Here is a 15,828-nt window from a genome sequence, read left to right on the forward strand (position 1 = left end):
CCCCTCCTCCTCCTCCTCCTCCTCCTCCCCATCTCCATCCCCCTTCTCCTCCTCCTCCTTCTCCTTCTTTCCTCTTCCTCTTCTTTTTTTTTCAAGACAGGGTTTTTCTGTGTAGTCCTGGCTGTCCTGAAACTCACTCTGTAGACCAGGCTGTCCTCGAACTCAGAAATCTGCCTGCCTCTGCCTCCCAAGTGCTGGGATTAAAGGCATGTGCCACCACCGCCTGGCTTACACTGTTTCTTTTTTAAGTTGCTTTTGTTCATGGTATTTTATCTCAGCAACAGAAAGTAACTAATACAGAGACACAGGGAGAGATCCTGGCTCTTCTTGGTTTAGGGATTTGTTGCCTCTGGCCTCAGTCCAGCTGGAAGTACTGCTCTCTGAGCTCCAGTCTTGCAATCTGGAGTTAAGAACCACCTCCTGGGTCTGCACTGGCCTTGCCTCACACAAATTCATGGTATCTTGGTGGTGTTTTCTTGTTCTTCCTCACTGCGAGGTTCCCATAGTAATAAGTTCATACCCACCCACACATCATATTCCATATATTTTATTTTCCCCTGACTGCACTATCTAACATTCTTCATTGGAAAAGGTCAAAGAAACAGCTTAAATGCCCCCATGGCCATCCATCAGCCATCTACCTTCTGATTTGAGGGGTGAGTGGAGTAGACTTTACCTACCTACTCCAGGCCTCCTGGCTTGCTTTCTGCCTTCACTCCTCACAATCTTAGCAAGCACATCCTCTATTGCAAAAAGTGTTCTGCCCATCTGGGATTCTGGCTGACACCGACTTCTAGGTTGCCTCATTTCTACACATTTTCAGAACAAAACAAAGAAGACAACAACAAAGACCTCATAGCTGCTGATCATTGTACAACGAACATGTTCCTCATCTAGACTATAAAGCGCATGCTTTGAGGCTTACCCATTGGAGAGCCCTGAAGTGCATCCCCTCCTCAGACACAAACTATAGGACTCTTAATTCCCGTTGCTCACTCACTGGGGGTCCGCTCTGAGGAATAACATGTCTGTTTTTCCTGGCAGTAATCCTGTGGACCAATCTTACTATTTAGAATTAAAAGGCATTTTGCTAATCTTTTTACTGAGAAATAGCTAACTCAAATTCACTGCCACCTCTCTAGTTCCAGGATGCAGCCATGCCTGCCGGCTCACTACCTTCTCCCCTGTGCCTTTCCCTCTGTTTCCTACCCTCCTGTCTATTTTGAATGATCATCTCCTTATTAGAGGCTCTACTCCCATGTATCTAAGCATGGCAGAGGTACTTCCCTGTGCAGTGTGGCTTTCTGGGGGCAGTCCCCTAGGGGCCTGAACTACAATGACTATTCCATGCTATGTCCTAGCTATTTCTGCTACAGATGGTCAGGGGCTTTCAGACCCTTTTAGATTGGACCATCTATACCATCTGCTTGGACTCTGAACACTGCCCATACAGTTGGACAGGGGGTAAGCAAAGGGAGGGTAGGATGCCCTGAGTTATCCTTCCGGAATGAGAGATGCTCTTCTGGTCAGCTTTCCTGGCAGTGAGCACAGAGTGGTATTGTTTTCCTTGGTGATTCTGAAATGCCTGTTGTCCAGCCCAGTCCCAGAGTATGCTGAGAATGTAGCCCACTGCCAGGCTGCTCTCACTTGAGATCCGAATCTTCCTTTCTCATATCTTCTCTGAGCAATCTTGCTTATGCTGCCAATATAGCCCTGGGCCTTTGGCACCAGTAGGCTGTACCACAAGCAAAACACACCATTAGAGTTCTTGCTGAAGGCTAAACCCTTTGTTGGGTTCGAGGGTGAACTCGTGTCTTCTGTTCCTTTAGGGCTTAGAAAGTTGGGCCAGCAGCCTTGTGGAGTCTGAAGCCAATGGTCTCTTTTTCTACCCCTTGCCAAGAAGGGGACTGTGTTGACTCCACGTGGCAAAGCTTCATTTGTGCCCTGCTGGAGGTCACCACAGATCTGGCTTGCTACACTATCTCATTGTTCTGAATGCACAGCCAACCACTAGGATGTGAGCAGCTGAGCAGTGGAGATCCTTAGTTCCCTGAAGGGACTGTATAGCTATTAGGAGTCTTCTGGCAGGCCCATCCATCTGCAAACCTCTAGCTGAGAAGCTCAGAACAGATCAGTGGCCATGAGAGAAGGCAGAAAGAGTGGGGTCTGGGAGGGAGGGATGATGGGGGTTGTGTCAGAGCTGGTTTCTTCTGGCCCACTGTCACTATCACCCAGACCCTCAGTGAGGGATGGGATGATTCTGACCACACTGTCTTCAAAGTGGACCTGCTTTTTCTTGGCCAAGGAGTCAGCTGGCTCCAGCGCCAGTTCCATTAGGGTCTCCTGAGCCTGCAGGACATGTGGCTTCTTGGTCCCCTTCAGGATGCTCTTCATGTGGATGAAGAAGGAGCCAGGCCCCTCCTTGAAGGCCTCGTGGAAAGTATAGGTTTGCTCAGTGTCCCCAGAGCCTGTGGTGCTCACCACGCTGCTGGAAGGGTCTGTGTACTGCTCTGTGGGGGGCGCCATCTCTGGAGCAGCCTTTCTTTTCTTTCGCTTGCTCAGCAGGAAGTAGGCCAGGCCAGTGATGATTAGCATGGAGCCTGGAAAAGATCTGGGAGGTCAAGACACAGCATAACAAGCCATGGAGGAAAACCAGAGGAGGGGGCAAGCCTTACAGCCATGCTCCGCACCCTGATAGGTCTAGCCAGCACACACCCACACCAGAGTCAGGGGCTGACACGATGGCATGACAAGGCTAAAAGGTTCAAAGAGGTCCAGTGCTATGTGGGGTCAGGGTACCAAAGAAGGGATCTGTCTGCTCTCTGTGCCCCATGTCCCCTTCATATGGAGAGTTGGTCTTGGTACTGACTTCGTTACCACCCTCAGCTTCCCTCTCAGGATGGATTACCGAGGGCAGGCATGCGTAATGGTTTTGCTAGATATGGATTCTGTTGGGGATGTTGAATTTGTTGGCTGTCTTCTCACTCTCAGAAATGTGGAGATTCCCCACCCAGTAAATTTGAGGAGGTGTGAATTTTTCATGTTCAGTGGCACAGAGAATACTGCCCATGAATCATCTGGGCCAGTCTGCAGACTCTCTGCTACAGTCTCCTGCAAGGAGCACAGCCCATGTATGGGAAGCCAAGAACCTGACCACAGTGCCCACCAGTTCCAGGGTCTCTTTACTCTGCCTTTTCAGAGGGCAGGGCTTGTGGCTCACTCAATGTCAGAGTGAATCCTTCTATGACTTTTTCAGGGGCCATGGCTCATATTATGCTAAAGAAGAGAGCTTAGCCTCCTACAGTTTAGTCTGGAAATCTTTTGGTATTTCAGTTCTGGGAGGGCAGTGCATATATAAATAAGAAGGACTCAAGAGGAGGGCTATAGAAAAGAAGGTAAGAGACAGAAGTGTAGAGGTGAGAATGTCAGTTCTGGGGTTAGAAATAGAGCCATCCTGCAGGGCACTAGGAGGTGGAACAGAAGGAGATAAGCTGGCATGATCTTTAGTGTGCCCTCCTAACCCAAGCCTGGAGCTTAGAGCTGAGTGGGTAGGTAGCCAAGAGATATGGAAGGGTCTGGGCTGAGGATTAGCCGTCTCATTCTTTGAAAGTGGCTAGAGAAGACAACCCAGGGTCCTGTCAAAAGTCCAACCTCTGGATGTCGACATACAGATGGCTTCACCTCAGGATGTTCCTGCTGCTCAGTCAGCACAGTGGACCTCTGACAGTCATGCTCACATACTGGGTCAGAGAGAGTAGACAGGCTGGTCGGGGCTCTGAGAGACAGAACCTGGACCTCCTACTTAGATCACGTCTGTGCCCACATATGTCCACTACCCCTGGTGCTCCTACCTGGAATGGTCACATGCCAGACCAGGACTGGGTGGAGGAAGCAGGCCACTGAGAGCAGCATGTAGGCCAGGAACTTCTGGAAGCAGCCCAGCCAGTGGGCCTTCTCCTTTGCTCTGTGTGCCAGAGACCCTGGCTGGCACCTGGGGAAGGAGGTTCAGCATTATCAGGTTAGTAGAAATCACTACATCAAAGTCCCAGCTCCACAGAAACCTGTGGGAGCCTGGGGCTGAGCCCTGCAGAATCTGTGATTGCTGCCATGGTCCTTGATGGAGTATCTACAGGGTTGGAGTCACAGAAGGCCCCTGGCCTCTGGGTAGGTTCTATGGTTAGGAGGCTTGCTTGGGCCATTCCCAGAAGGTCCATAGGTTTTCTAAAAAGCTCCCCTCAACCCATGCATGCTTTTAGCCATGGTTTTGACTAACAGCAAAGGAAAGTTGATGGACGTCTTTGGAATTTGGGGGAAGTCTTTAATGTACAAGTAACAGTACAGTACAAGAACCATCATCCCAGGACCGCTGCACATTGCACAAAGAATAAATAGACTGGGATTCAGCTGCATCCTGCTTGCTGTACCTTGCCAGGCACAGGGCAGAACAGGCCTAGAAAAGCTTCTTTTTCTTTTTTCTTTTTTCTTACTGACACACAGGGATCATCCAGGGTAAAGGCAGAGCCCTGATGCTGAGCAGATTTCTTCAGGGACACGGCCTACAGGTTTCCTTAGAGGCAAAGAAGGACAATGCCTGTCCTTGGACCTTTGATGCTCTCAGAGCATCACTGTCCACAGGACCTTGCCTGGTATAGCTTGTTGGCGCCATCTGGTGTCAGTCTGTGGGTGTATTTATTATGTTCATGTGCACACACAAAGCAGACAAGTCCTTGTATAGTGGGAGATGATGCAGAGAAGTCTCTGAGACTAAAACCTTCCTGCACATCCCTGCAATGTCAAGAATCCTCTGAGGTAGAATTCAGCAGAAAGGGGAGCATGCTTCCACTTAAAGGCTAAGCCTAGGAGGCAGTTATCAGACCCCAAGGTGCTAAGGTCTGGGTCTCACTGACCATTTGGGGACCGGCTATCTGGACTTTGATAGCCACAGTCCAGGGTCTGAGCCCTTACCACACTGATGGCCATTTTTACACAGTGAGCGCTGGCTGGGAAACAGTGGGGCCTTTGTGGTCTGAATGCTGGAAGAGGCAGAGCCAGTTACCACACACAGCTCTGTTCCCTGTAAGCCGAGTCTTCTACAGCCCTCAACTTGTAGTGGACAGCCTGGCCACTGGCCCAGAGACTGAATGTCCTGGGTTAGGGAAAGCTGACTTTGCCAGGGAGTGTGGGTAGAATCAGGTTCTGACTGGATCTGTCCAGCTAAGAACAACAGAAAGCAGGTGATTGAACTGTGCTGATCTAAGCCATCTCCAGGCCTCGGCTTGCCTGCTTCTGGAAGGAGAACCAGTCCACAGTGGCTCCAGAAGCAGGACAATCTCAGCCATGATCCTGCAGGTGAGGGATCTGTCTGGGACTGGGCTGCGTAAGGATGTAAGGATTACTCCTGGAGGCTACTCACTTGAAGCAGATGCCCAACAGTTGAGCCACAAAGTAGGTCCCTTCGCACACAGAGATGGTGACTCCTGTAAACCTGTGAGGTGGGAAAAAATGTGAGGGAGGCCATACCTGTTGGTCTGCCATGGATTTATCAAGGTTGTTTGCTTGTGTCTCCTCTGATTCCCAGACATCTTCACCAACACACTGGCCAGGATCCCTGCTCTCATCTATTCGTGTCTCCATCAAACATCCATCCAGGGCTGCCTGGATGGTATACAGGTCCTGACTAGAGTGGCTGGAGGAGAGGTGAGGAGGAAGCAGAGGCCAGCAGGTGAGGTGGCCTGTACTCAGTATTTTAAGTGGACATGGGAAAGTATGTTCTCTGCCTGCTGGCCCAACCTTAAATTTAAGCACTGTGCTAGTTAGTTGTTTTGTCAACCTGACACAAGTTACAGTTATCTGGGAAGAGGCAACCTCAGCTGAGAAGAGGCCTCCATCACACCAGCCTGTAGTCAAGTATGTGGACATTTTATTAGACTAGTGATTGATGTGGGATGGCCTAGCCCATTGTGGGTGGGGCCACTCCTGGGCAGGTGGTCCTGTGTTGTATTAAAAAATAATCACAAGCCATGGTGAACAAGGTAGCAAACAGCTTTCCTCCATTGTCACTGCTTCAGTTCCTGCATCCAGGTTCCTTCCTTGAGTTCCCGCCATAACATTCCTTTCTAATAGACTGTGTCTAATAGACCCATTCTTCTACAAGTGGCTTTTGGTTATGGTCTTTATTACAGCAATAGAAAGCAAACTAGGATGGTCCTGATGAAGATCCGCACCCCTCCATCTTTTTTCTAATAGTTACCCACCCAGAACTGCTAAGTGCCTTCCTAAAATATTTTCAGATACAATTCCATTCTCTCTAGCTTCAGGCTCTGCTCCTTGGCTTTTCTAACTCACTGGCCTGCATCTCCTGTTCCTTCATTATCACTGTCAGGCTGGCAAGGCCCCTGGGACACACTGATCTGAAAGTGTTTGACCTGATCCAGAATGCCCATATTCTAGGCATTCTAAAATCAGACTCTCCTCTGGAAATGTGAAATCAAAGGTTTCTATCTGACTTCTCTCAATTTTATATAGTAGAATCCTTGTGAATAAAACTTCAGTTTTTGTTTGAAGAGCATTCCTGTTCCATAGAATTGAAACTACATGCCATTTAAATCCCTTTATGAGTACCCATAGGTAGCACAGAGCCTTTGCACAAGCTAGCCATATTTTGGAAGGCCTCTCCTTCCCTCTGTTGCTTGTTTGGTGAACTCTTGTTATCACAATGGCAGAGTCACTAGTCTACAAGCTTCCAGAGGATTCCTCTGTATAATTAGCATGTGAGATCTGGGCCCACCCTGGGCAGGACTTATGGAAGAGTGCCCTGTGAATACCCATGGGATGAAGGGTAGTGAGAATAGATGCAATAGGGGGCTCAGGTCCATTGTCTCCTTAGGGTTATGGGGCTGGTTCTGTTACTGATCAGCTGTGTGTATGTATGTAGAGACTTGGCCTTCCTGTGACTCAGTTTCTCACCTGTAAACCAGGGGCAACTGTAAGGCGTCACCAATGAAAATCTTACCAATGAGATGAGTAGATGTGGACAAGCCTTTGGGGCTGTGCTTTAGAACGTAACTACACTTACAGAGATGTTTTCCTCTGTGTGCAATTACAGTCTTTAATCTCTTCCTTTTCCTGCTTCCCTCAGCATCTGCCCAATCCTGACCCCTTAGTTTTAAAATGATAGGAGCAAAGTGATTGAAATGTGCCAATCACAACCTAGAAGCCTTATAGAAACCAATCCCTTTGGTCTTTGCAATGCTTTTATGACCAGCAGATATACTAATGCCAGTTATGACTGAGGAAGCTGAGGACTGGAACCTTGCCCAGGGCTACACGGCTCATCGGTGGCAGGTGCCAGATGGGAACCATCCCCAAACTTTGGAGATCATGAAACTAAGAAGTACTCGAAGGCATGTGCTTTGCAGAAACTCTCAGCAGCGCCGTTTCCTACATCCTAGGGTAGAGGGCAACTGAGACTCAGGGGGTTAGTGACTCATTCAGACTTCCTGTAAGGTGTTAGTGACGGGGCAGGGGATGGCAGGACAGGGATTGGTACTGATCTGTGGGTGTCAGAGAGCAAGGCATCAGTAGAGGAGAAACTGAGTGGATGTGAGGGGCAGGGAGACTTGAGGCTGGCATAGACCCAAGAATGACTGCCTAGGTAGGCATTGAGTCCTCTCAAAAGGGCAGAGCCCAAAGGGAGAGGTAACATTGAGGGTAGAGGGTATCTGAGTTATCTAATTTGAAGCACACTGGTACATTACCAGTGTTTGGAGAGGAGGGGCCCAGGGAGGCAGTGTCTTGAGGACATTGAGATGTGCTGTGTCCACTTGGGCACTCCATGAAGCATGCTCCACAGAGCATGAAGGCCAGGGAATAGAGAGGGCCAGAAGTCCCCAGGTGTAGCCAAGTGTCAAGAAATGTTAGCAGTGTAGACATGAGCTCTGAAGGTGGACCACAGCTGGGAGGTGGCAGATGTAAAATTTTCAGGGGCGGCAGAGAGCCTATATTGAGGTAGGGGGTAGAATGACTGTCCAGGGCAAAGGTCAGGCACAAAAGTGCCAAATATGTTAACGAGGGATAAGAAATGTCAGAAGATGCACCCTGAGACCTTGTGGGCAGAAAGAGGCAGTTGAGACATTCTATAGCTGGGACACAGATCCTGCCTCCAACATTCCTTTAGCTAGTAGCCCAGGGTAGGATTGCAGAGATACCAAGTCATTGACTCTGGGACCCCAACTCCCTCACTGCTTGTGACATTCCTGCACAGCCATTTCTTTCATGCCAAGGAATATTGGCAAGACTGGTGGTGGGAAGGTAGAACCAGCTTGGGAGGCAGAGTCCTATGCCTTAGTATGAGACCTGTTGCTCACTAGCTCAATGACTTAAGTTGTCTACTTAGTACTGAATTTGACCATCTCTACCACTAGGACATTGTGCATGCCTCTCATGGTGCTAAGCTAAATGATGTAATGTACATAAGACAATGAAGTATACTTGCCATGCAAGAGAACTATGTATATGTATATATGTATATACATATATATGTATTGGTATTGGCTGAATATTGAAGTGATTATAGGAACTCTTAGATGTTAGAATGGGTGGGTAGATGAGTAGATGGTGCATAGAGTTGGTGGATAAAAAGGGTGGATAGATGGTTGTGTGGATAGGTGGGTGGGATAGGTAGATGGATGGATAGATGGATGAATGGATGGATGGATGGATGGATAAGGGACTAAGTAATCAGATGAGCAGATGAGTAGGCAAGTCTGTAGAATGGGTAGGTGGAAATGTGGTGGGTGGATGGGTGGGTAGATGGAGGAGTGATTTGATGTGGTGTAAATGGGTTCATTTAGTAGGTAGGATATATGGATGAGGTGGATTCATGAATAGAAGATGGACAGGTGGATGTGTGGAAGGGCAGGCAGATGCATCTGTGAGTGTATGGAAGGATGCTGGCTGATTTGTGAAATCTTCCCAAACCAGGACTTACCTTAGCAGCTTCCATGGCTCCACCTCTGGATGGGGAGGAATTAGCATAGAAAGTGGGTTACCCTGTGTTACTCTGAGGAGACAGACATGGGTGAGCTGGAACATGCAGGCAGGGGGATCAGGTTCTCATACTCACAACAGATAGAAGGCCAGGCTTTTGAACCGCCCCCGGAGGAAGGTCTCAGTGCCCACTCCAATCAACACTGTAGGGGAAGAGAAGACGGGACAGTGGGTCTGGGCAGACCACTCTACAGCATTGTCCTGTGAGGACTCTTGGCTGAGGCCTGGCTTCCTGAGGTCTGAGAGCTAGGGTGGTCCCCTTCCATGTATACTGACAGTCATGGCTAGGTAAAGAGAACAGGAAGGTTTCCAGGTAGTCCCTCAAAACCCAGGAAGAGCCCGAAGAATACCCTAACTCTACAGCAAGAAGCCATTCAAGATCCATGTGCCCTAGAGACTGCCTGAACTAAGGCCTGCTGGGTTCATGACTAGTTTCTGTGGTGGCTTCCAAGGCTCTTGCCATCCTGGGCCAGGCCAGGGTATGTGTTTTATGGCTTGCCATGGTGAAAGTTACCTAAGTTTTACTCTCTTGCCTGGATCACTGAACTTGTGGCTGACGTGTGGCTTCCACAAACGTAAGATAGTCACCCTAAAATTCAGAAGGTGCTTAGCCTAGAATTCAGGGGAGGATGTTCATTCTGAAGGTGACTCTCATAATCAAAAAAGCACTCACTTAGAATCTAAACAGTTGCTCACTGTAAATATAAGGAGATATTTACTCCCTTGTTGGCCTCAGCTCCTCTAAGCTCCTAGAAGAGTAACAGAGGGAGCTTTGCAAATGCAGGTGGAAAGAATTAGACTTCCAGGTTTCTTGTGCACCAACAGGCTTCAAGTAGGACCCAGGATAGGAAAATCAATGAGCAATGTTGGACAGTGAGTGGAAGGGCTCTTTGTCCACAGTGAGTACAGTTGTTAATGAAGCAAAACTATGAAAACTGGCATACTCTTTCCTCCTGAGAGGGCTGGTAAGAATAGACTAGCATTTATCATGGCTCCATTAGCCATTGTCTATGTCTTTACAACACTCCATCAGATGTTAAAATGGAATGCCTGTGCCCACCATGACACATGCTTTTGCTTTTTCCAGTATAGGGCAGAGATGTTGAACCTGTTGGTATGCATTCACTGAGACAATAAGGTTTGTTAACAGAGGAAGTTGAGGAGATTCCTAGCATGGTCTGGAAGCTCCCTGTGTGTGCTGAGGTCCACCTAACAGACGGAGGTGAGCCAGGATGGAGAAGCAGCATGGGGAGAGGTCTGAATTTCTGGTAGAAACTTCTGGAAGATATTTCAAGAAAACCTTGGCACTTATCATTTACTTCTAATCTGTCTGTTTGGGGAGAATTTCCTCCAGGCAGTAGAATTCACCCATTTTGTACTAGATTCTTTTCTTTACCTTCCTTTATTTTCTCTCTCTTTTTCAGAGCTGGAGAGCAAATCTGGGGCCTTGTTTATGCTAGGCAAACTCTTAGCCACTGACCTACATCACCAGACCCTTACTAGATCCTTTAAATACGACACATAGATGAAAGATACAATTTGGAGTGTCTGTATTGGCTTTAGCTCAGTAGCAGTTCCTGTGATAGATTGCAATGCTCCTGGCCCTACACACCTCTTGTTATCCACACCCCCTCATCACATGACTTATCCATCCCTTGTCTTCAGCAAAGAATTGCTTCTTGGATCAACAACATGACTTTCTCTGAACAATGGGATTTTCTAGACACAATGCAAGTGTTTTGAGGACCTGAGCCTTCTCTCTGTGTCGATGCAACTACCAGCCTTCTGGTACCACTGGACTATGAGAGACACATAGAACAAAATTGCCCTATCATCCCAGCCAAGACCAGTCTAGATAAGCCATCAGTTGCCTGACCTCAGGTAAGGATGCATAGCCAGCCAACATTAGCAGAGCTGCTTAGCCTATTCACCTAGATGGAGAACATCAAGAGCTTATTTATTGCGTGCCACTGAGGTTTTCAGCTGTCCAAGTACATTATTTTAGCAAGATCACATGCACTTTCAGTGACAGCTCTAGTGAGACATTTTTGACCTGTGACAAACTGCACGTGTTTCAAGTACTGTTTGATTAGGACTGGCATATGTCTTCACCCATGGCAGCGTCCCCACATCAGGAGAATGGGCATCGCTATCACCCTGAAGGCCTCCAAGTACCACACCAGTGAAATCTTACATTCTCTCTCTGTGGTCCACCCTTAAGCGGCTAGTGATCCACTTCTATCACTAGAGACTAGTTTATGCTTCTTGTGAGTGAAGATAAGTAGTACTGAATAGTGTGCACTCATCTTCGGTTATTTGTTAAACTCCAATAGTTCTCTCCAGATTGATTTCAGCTGTGGTGTGCATCAGTAGTGCGTACCAAGCTATGGCTGACTATTGCTAACTAATGGGGATGCAGCTCAGCCTGTTTCTAACTCACAGACTGATGGACAATTAGGTCACTTCTAGTTTGGGATATTATGAACTGAGCTGCCATGCGTGTATATAGGCATTCTTTGCATGGCTATATGCTTCTTTTCTCTTGGGCAGACACTTGGCAGTGGAATAACCAGATCATATGGCAGCAGCATGTAAAACTTTTGAAGAAACTGTCAAGCTGTTTCCAAGTGAGTGCACTGTTTGCCTTCTCAGTAGGAGTGCATGAGAATTCCACAGCCTTGCCAATGATTTGGTCTTTTTAATTCTAGCCATCCTAACGCATATGCATCGGTTCTCATTTGCATCTCTCTAAGGACTAATGATGTTGAATGCCTTTTCACATATTTTGTGTTGGCTTCCAGTACTGTATTTTAAAGGGAAATGTTTTGAGATCTTGATGGGATCCAATCAGAAGGATCTTATTAATTCTTTTACTAGGGACAGAACTTTTCGTATTGAACTAAGAAATCTCAGCCTAACTCAACACAGAGATTTTATCTTATTGTCTAGGAGTTTTATTAATTGAAGGTGCACATTTTAGGTTAATGATTCATTTTGAGCCTTTAAAAAATAAGATTAAAGATTGGTAATTTTGTAGAAATGGATATTTAATTATTAATATTTTATGCATTAATTATATACCTTTATATACTAGTTGCCTTTGTGATTTTCTTTGTTTTTCCTCGGCAAGCTATACATTCTGTTTCTCTTCATTACATGACAGTGCTGGCTAGGGCCCAATCCCAATGCTGGCTAGAGCTCAGTTCCAGGGCTGGCTGTGTGTGGTGAGGATGGGCATCCTGGGCTTGGTCCAACCTCAGGAGAAAAGCATCTAGCCTTCAACTTTCAGAAAGATGCATGTTTTTAGTTTATTTGTTGTTTCTAGATGCCTCCTTTTTCCTGCTTTCAAGAAATACTTTGGGGCTCAGCAGTTAACAGCACCGGCTGCTCTTCCAGAGAATGGGGATTCACGTGCCAGCACCCACGTGGCAGCTCACAACTGTCCGTAGCTTTAGCTCCAGTGGGTCCAGCACTCTCACACAGACATAAATGCAGGCAAAACACCAATGCATGCAAAATAAAAATAACTGAAACAACATTTAAAAAAGAAACACACCTCGTGACTAATGACAGACAGCACTTCATAATAAAATTATGGAAAGGGGTATTCCAAGCAAATGGAACTAAGAAACAAGCAAGATTTATATCTGATAAAATTGACTTCAAACCCAAATTAATGATAAGAGATAAGAAGGGACGGTTGATTCTCATTAAAGGAAAAACCCAGCAACAGGTTATTATGATCCTAAACATAGATGCACTAAACACAAGAGCATTCAATTTCATAAAAGAAAGACTATTTAATTTAAAATCACAGAGTGATTCCAACATAACAATAGTGGATGATTTCAATACTTTACTTCCACCACTGAATCATGTGGAAGAAAACTAAATAGAGAATCTGAGAAGTGATATCATAAATCCAATGGACATAATTTCTATCTCCAGAAGATCCCACCAAAAACTTAAAGAGTATACAGTCTTCTCAGTGGCCCATGGAACTTTCTACAAAAGAAAGCACACATTAGGACACAAAACAAGACTCAACAAATGAAGGAAAATTGAAATCACGTCCTGCATTTTGTCTGACAACTATGGGTGCAGATACTAACAACAGAAGAAATGACAGAAAGTACACAGACTCATTTAAGCTAAATAACATACTACTGAATGAAGATTGGGCTAAGGAGGACATCAAGGAGGAAGTGAAAAGATTCAATTCAACTTTTCAGAGAAATTGGAAAAAATGGAAGTAACTTAAAAATTTTCATGTATAAAAGCAAAGACCCAGTAGTAGAGCCAAAACAATCTTCAGTCACAGCAGCAACAACAAAAGCAATAACAACAGCAGCGGCAGCAGCAACAACAACCACGACAACAACAACAACAGCAACAACAACCTGCTGGAGCTATCATCACCCCAGCTACTAAGTTATTTTACAGAGCTACAATATTAAAAAATAGTGTAGTACTCATATAAGGATACCCGCTGAACAGTGGAATAAAATTGAGGGTCCACATATAGCCCACATTCCAGTAGCCAGCTGATTTTTGACAGAGAAGCCAATAATACAAATTGGAGAAATGACAGCATCTTAAAAAATAGTGCTGGCCAAACTTGTTAGCTTTATGCAGAAGAATGAAACCTGACCCTTATCTCTCATTCTGAACAAAGTACAACGTCACATGGATCACGGACCTCAGCATAATGCCTAATACCTTCAGTCTAATAGAAGGGAAGCAGAGACTATGCTTGGACTCATTGGCACAAGAAAGGCTTCTCTGACTAGAACCATAACAGTGTAGGCACGGAGATTAACAGCTAGTAAATGGGAATGTATGAGTGTAAAAAGGGTGCCATCACTAGACTGAAGAGGAAGCCTACAGAATGGAAACATTCTTTTTTTTTTTTTTTTTTTTTTTTTTTTTTTTTTTTTTTTTTTTTTTTTTTTTTTTTTTTTTTTTTGGTTTTTTTTCGAGACAGGGTTTCTCTGTATAGCCCTGGCTGTCCTGGAACTCACTCTGGAGACCAGGCTGGCCTCGAACTCAGAAATCCGCCTGCCTCTGCCTCCCAAGTGCTGGGATTAAAGGCGTGCGCCACCACCGCCCGGCCAGAATGGAAACATTCTTACCAGCTATATCCTGGACAGACGATTAATGTCTAGAACATACAAATAACTCAAAATTAAAGATTAAGAAAGCGAACAACACAATTGAAAATGGGGCATGGGTCTAAACAGAATTCTCAAAAGATGAAATACAAATGGCTGAGAAACAGCCTTAGCCATCAAAGGAAGGCAAATTAAACCTACTTTGAGATTTCATCTCACCTCAGTCAGAATGGCCAAGGTCCAAAGAATAATAAGTGCATCAAATTCTGGCAGGAATGTGAGGAAAGAGAAACACTTCTTCACTGTTTGCTGCTAGGAGCACAATCTGGTGCAGCCACCATGGGAATCAGTGTGGAAACTTATCAAGAAGCTAAAAATAAATTTACCATAGGAGTCAGCAATATAACTTTCGGGCATATACCCAAAGCACTCTATATGTCACTACAGAGACACTTGCTCACCTTTGCTCGTTGCTGCTCCATTCATGATGGTCAGGAAATGGAAAGCACATATAAATTCAACTGACAATGAGATAGATAAAGTGTGGTGTACTTGAGAAATGGAATATTATCCAGCTCTTAAAAATAAAATAAAAAATATCTCCTGAGAGGCTCTGACAGTACCTGGCTAATACAGATGTAGAGGCTCACAGCCATCCATTGAACTGAGTACACGGTCCCCAATGAAGGAGCTAGAGAGAGGTCCTATGGAGCTGAGGGGTTTGCAGCCCCTTAGGACAAACAACAATATGAACTAACTAGCACCCTCAGAGCTTCCAGGGTCTCAACCACCAACCAAGGACTGCACATGGAGGGGTCTGATTATTCTGGCAGCATGTGTATAGTAGAGGATTGAAAATTCGATCATCAATAGGAGGAGAGGACCTCAGCCTTATGAAGGTTCTGTGCCCCAGTGTAGGTGAATGCCAGGGCCAATAAGTGGGAGAGGGTGGGGTGGCAGGCATGGGGAGGGGGGAGGCAACAGGGGTTTGTTCTTGTTGTTTTTGTTTGTTTGTTTGTTTTTTGGAGGGGAAACTGGGAAAGGAGAAATTTACATGTAAATAAAGAAAATATCTAAAAAAATAAAAAGTCAGATATCAAATAAATAAATAAATAAATAAAACTGAAATTCACAGGTATGGGGAAAACTGGAAGCAATAATTTTGAGGGAGGTAATCCAGGCCCAGAAAGACAAGTATGTTTCTCTCATGTGATGATGTTAGCTTTCACTTTTTAGATGTGTGTGCTTCATTTGGAATACATACACGGGTCAGGGAATCAGTAAGGACCCCTGGGGAGTGACTTTCAGGGAAGCAGAGATAGAATACTGATATAAAGGTTAAAAGGGAATTATGGGATGAAGGGAGAAACTGTGGTGGGGAGGGGCCATCAGGGTAGAAGAGAGAAAATAGAAGGGATAAAGAACTCTAAAGACTTTTTTTAAAAAGTCATATGGAAACCTACTTCAAAAGAAACCTTCTGAAATATACTCATATACATACATAAAAAGTCAAAGTGGAGTTATCCTCTATGGTTAAGCAATGCCCCTACTATATAAGAGAGACTAATGAATGAAAGCCCAGTGCTTTTATCTGTCTGTCTGTCTGTCTGTCTGTCTGCCTGCCTGCCTACCTGCCTGCCTCCCTGCCTGCCCTGCCTGCCTGCCTCCC

The 15,828-nt window shown here is 45.7% G+C and overlaps 1 protein-coding gene across 3 annotated transcripts in view; it reads right to left on the bottom strand.

Annotated features, from left to right (window-relative positions):
• Positions 1-244: 244 nt before the first annotated feature.
• Positions 245-15,828, bottom strand: part of Tmem72 (transmembrane protein 72) — a 22,784-nt gene continuing 7,200 nt past the window's right edge. The window contains exons 2-5 of one of the 3 annotated variants that reach the window (XM_031383082.1): positions 9,125-9,191; positions 5,414-5,485; positions 3,852-3,991; positions 245-2,600 (exon numbers count right to left, since the gene is read on the bottom strand). In XM_031383082.1, coding sequence (XP_031238942.1) covers positions 2,122-2,600; positions 3,852-3,991; positions 5,414-5,485; positions 9,125-9,191 — 758 coding nt within the window. In that variant the 3' untranslated portion in view covers positions 245-2,121. Of the gene's footprint in view, positions 2,612-3,851; positions 3,992-5,413; positions 5,486-8,989; positions 9,192-15,828 lie in introns of those variants that run through there. The other 2 variants (XM_031383083.1, XM_031383084.1) reach the window with 2 other exon arrangements.

The sequence above is a fragment of the Mastomys coucha genome, unplaced genomic scaffold (genome assembly GCF_008632895.1).
Source record: "Mastomys coucha isolate ucsf_1 unplaced genomic scaffold, UCSF_Mcou_1 pScaffold20, whole genome shotgun sequence".
NCBI classification, from domain to species: Eukaryota; Metazoa; Chordata; class Mammalia; order Rodentia; family Muridae; genus Mastomys; species Mastomys coucha.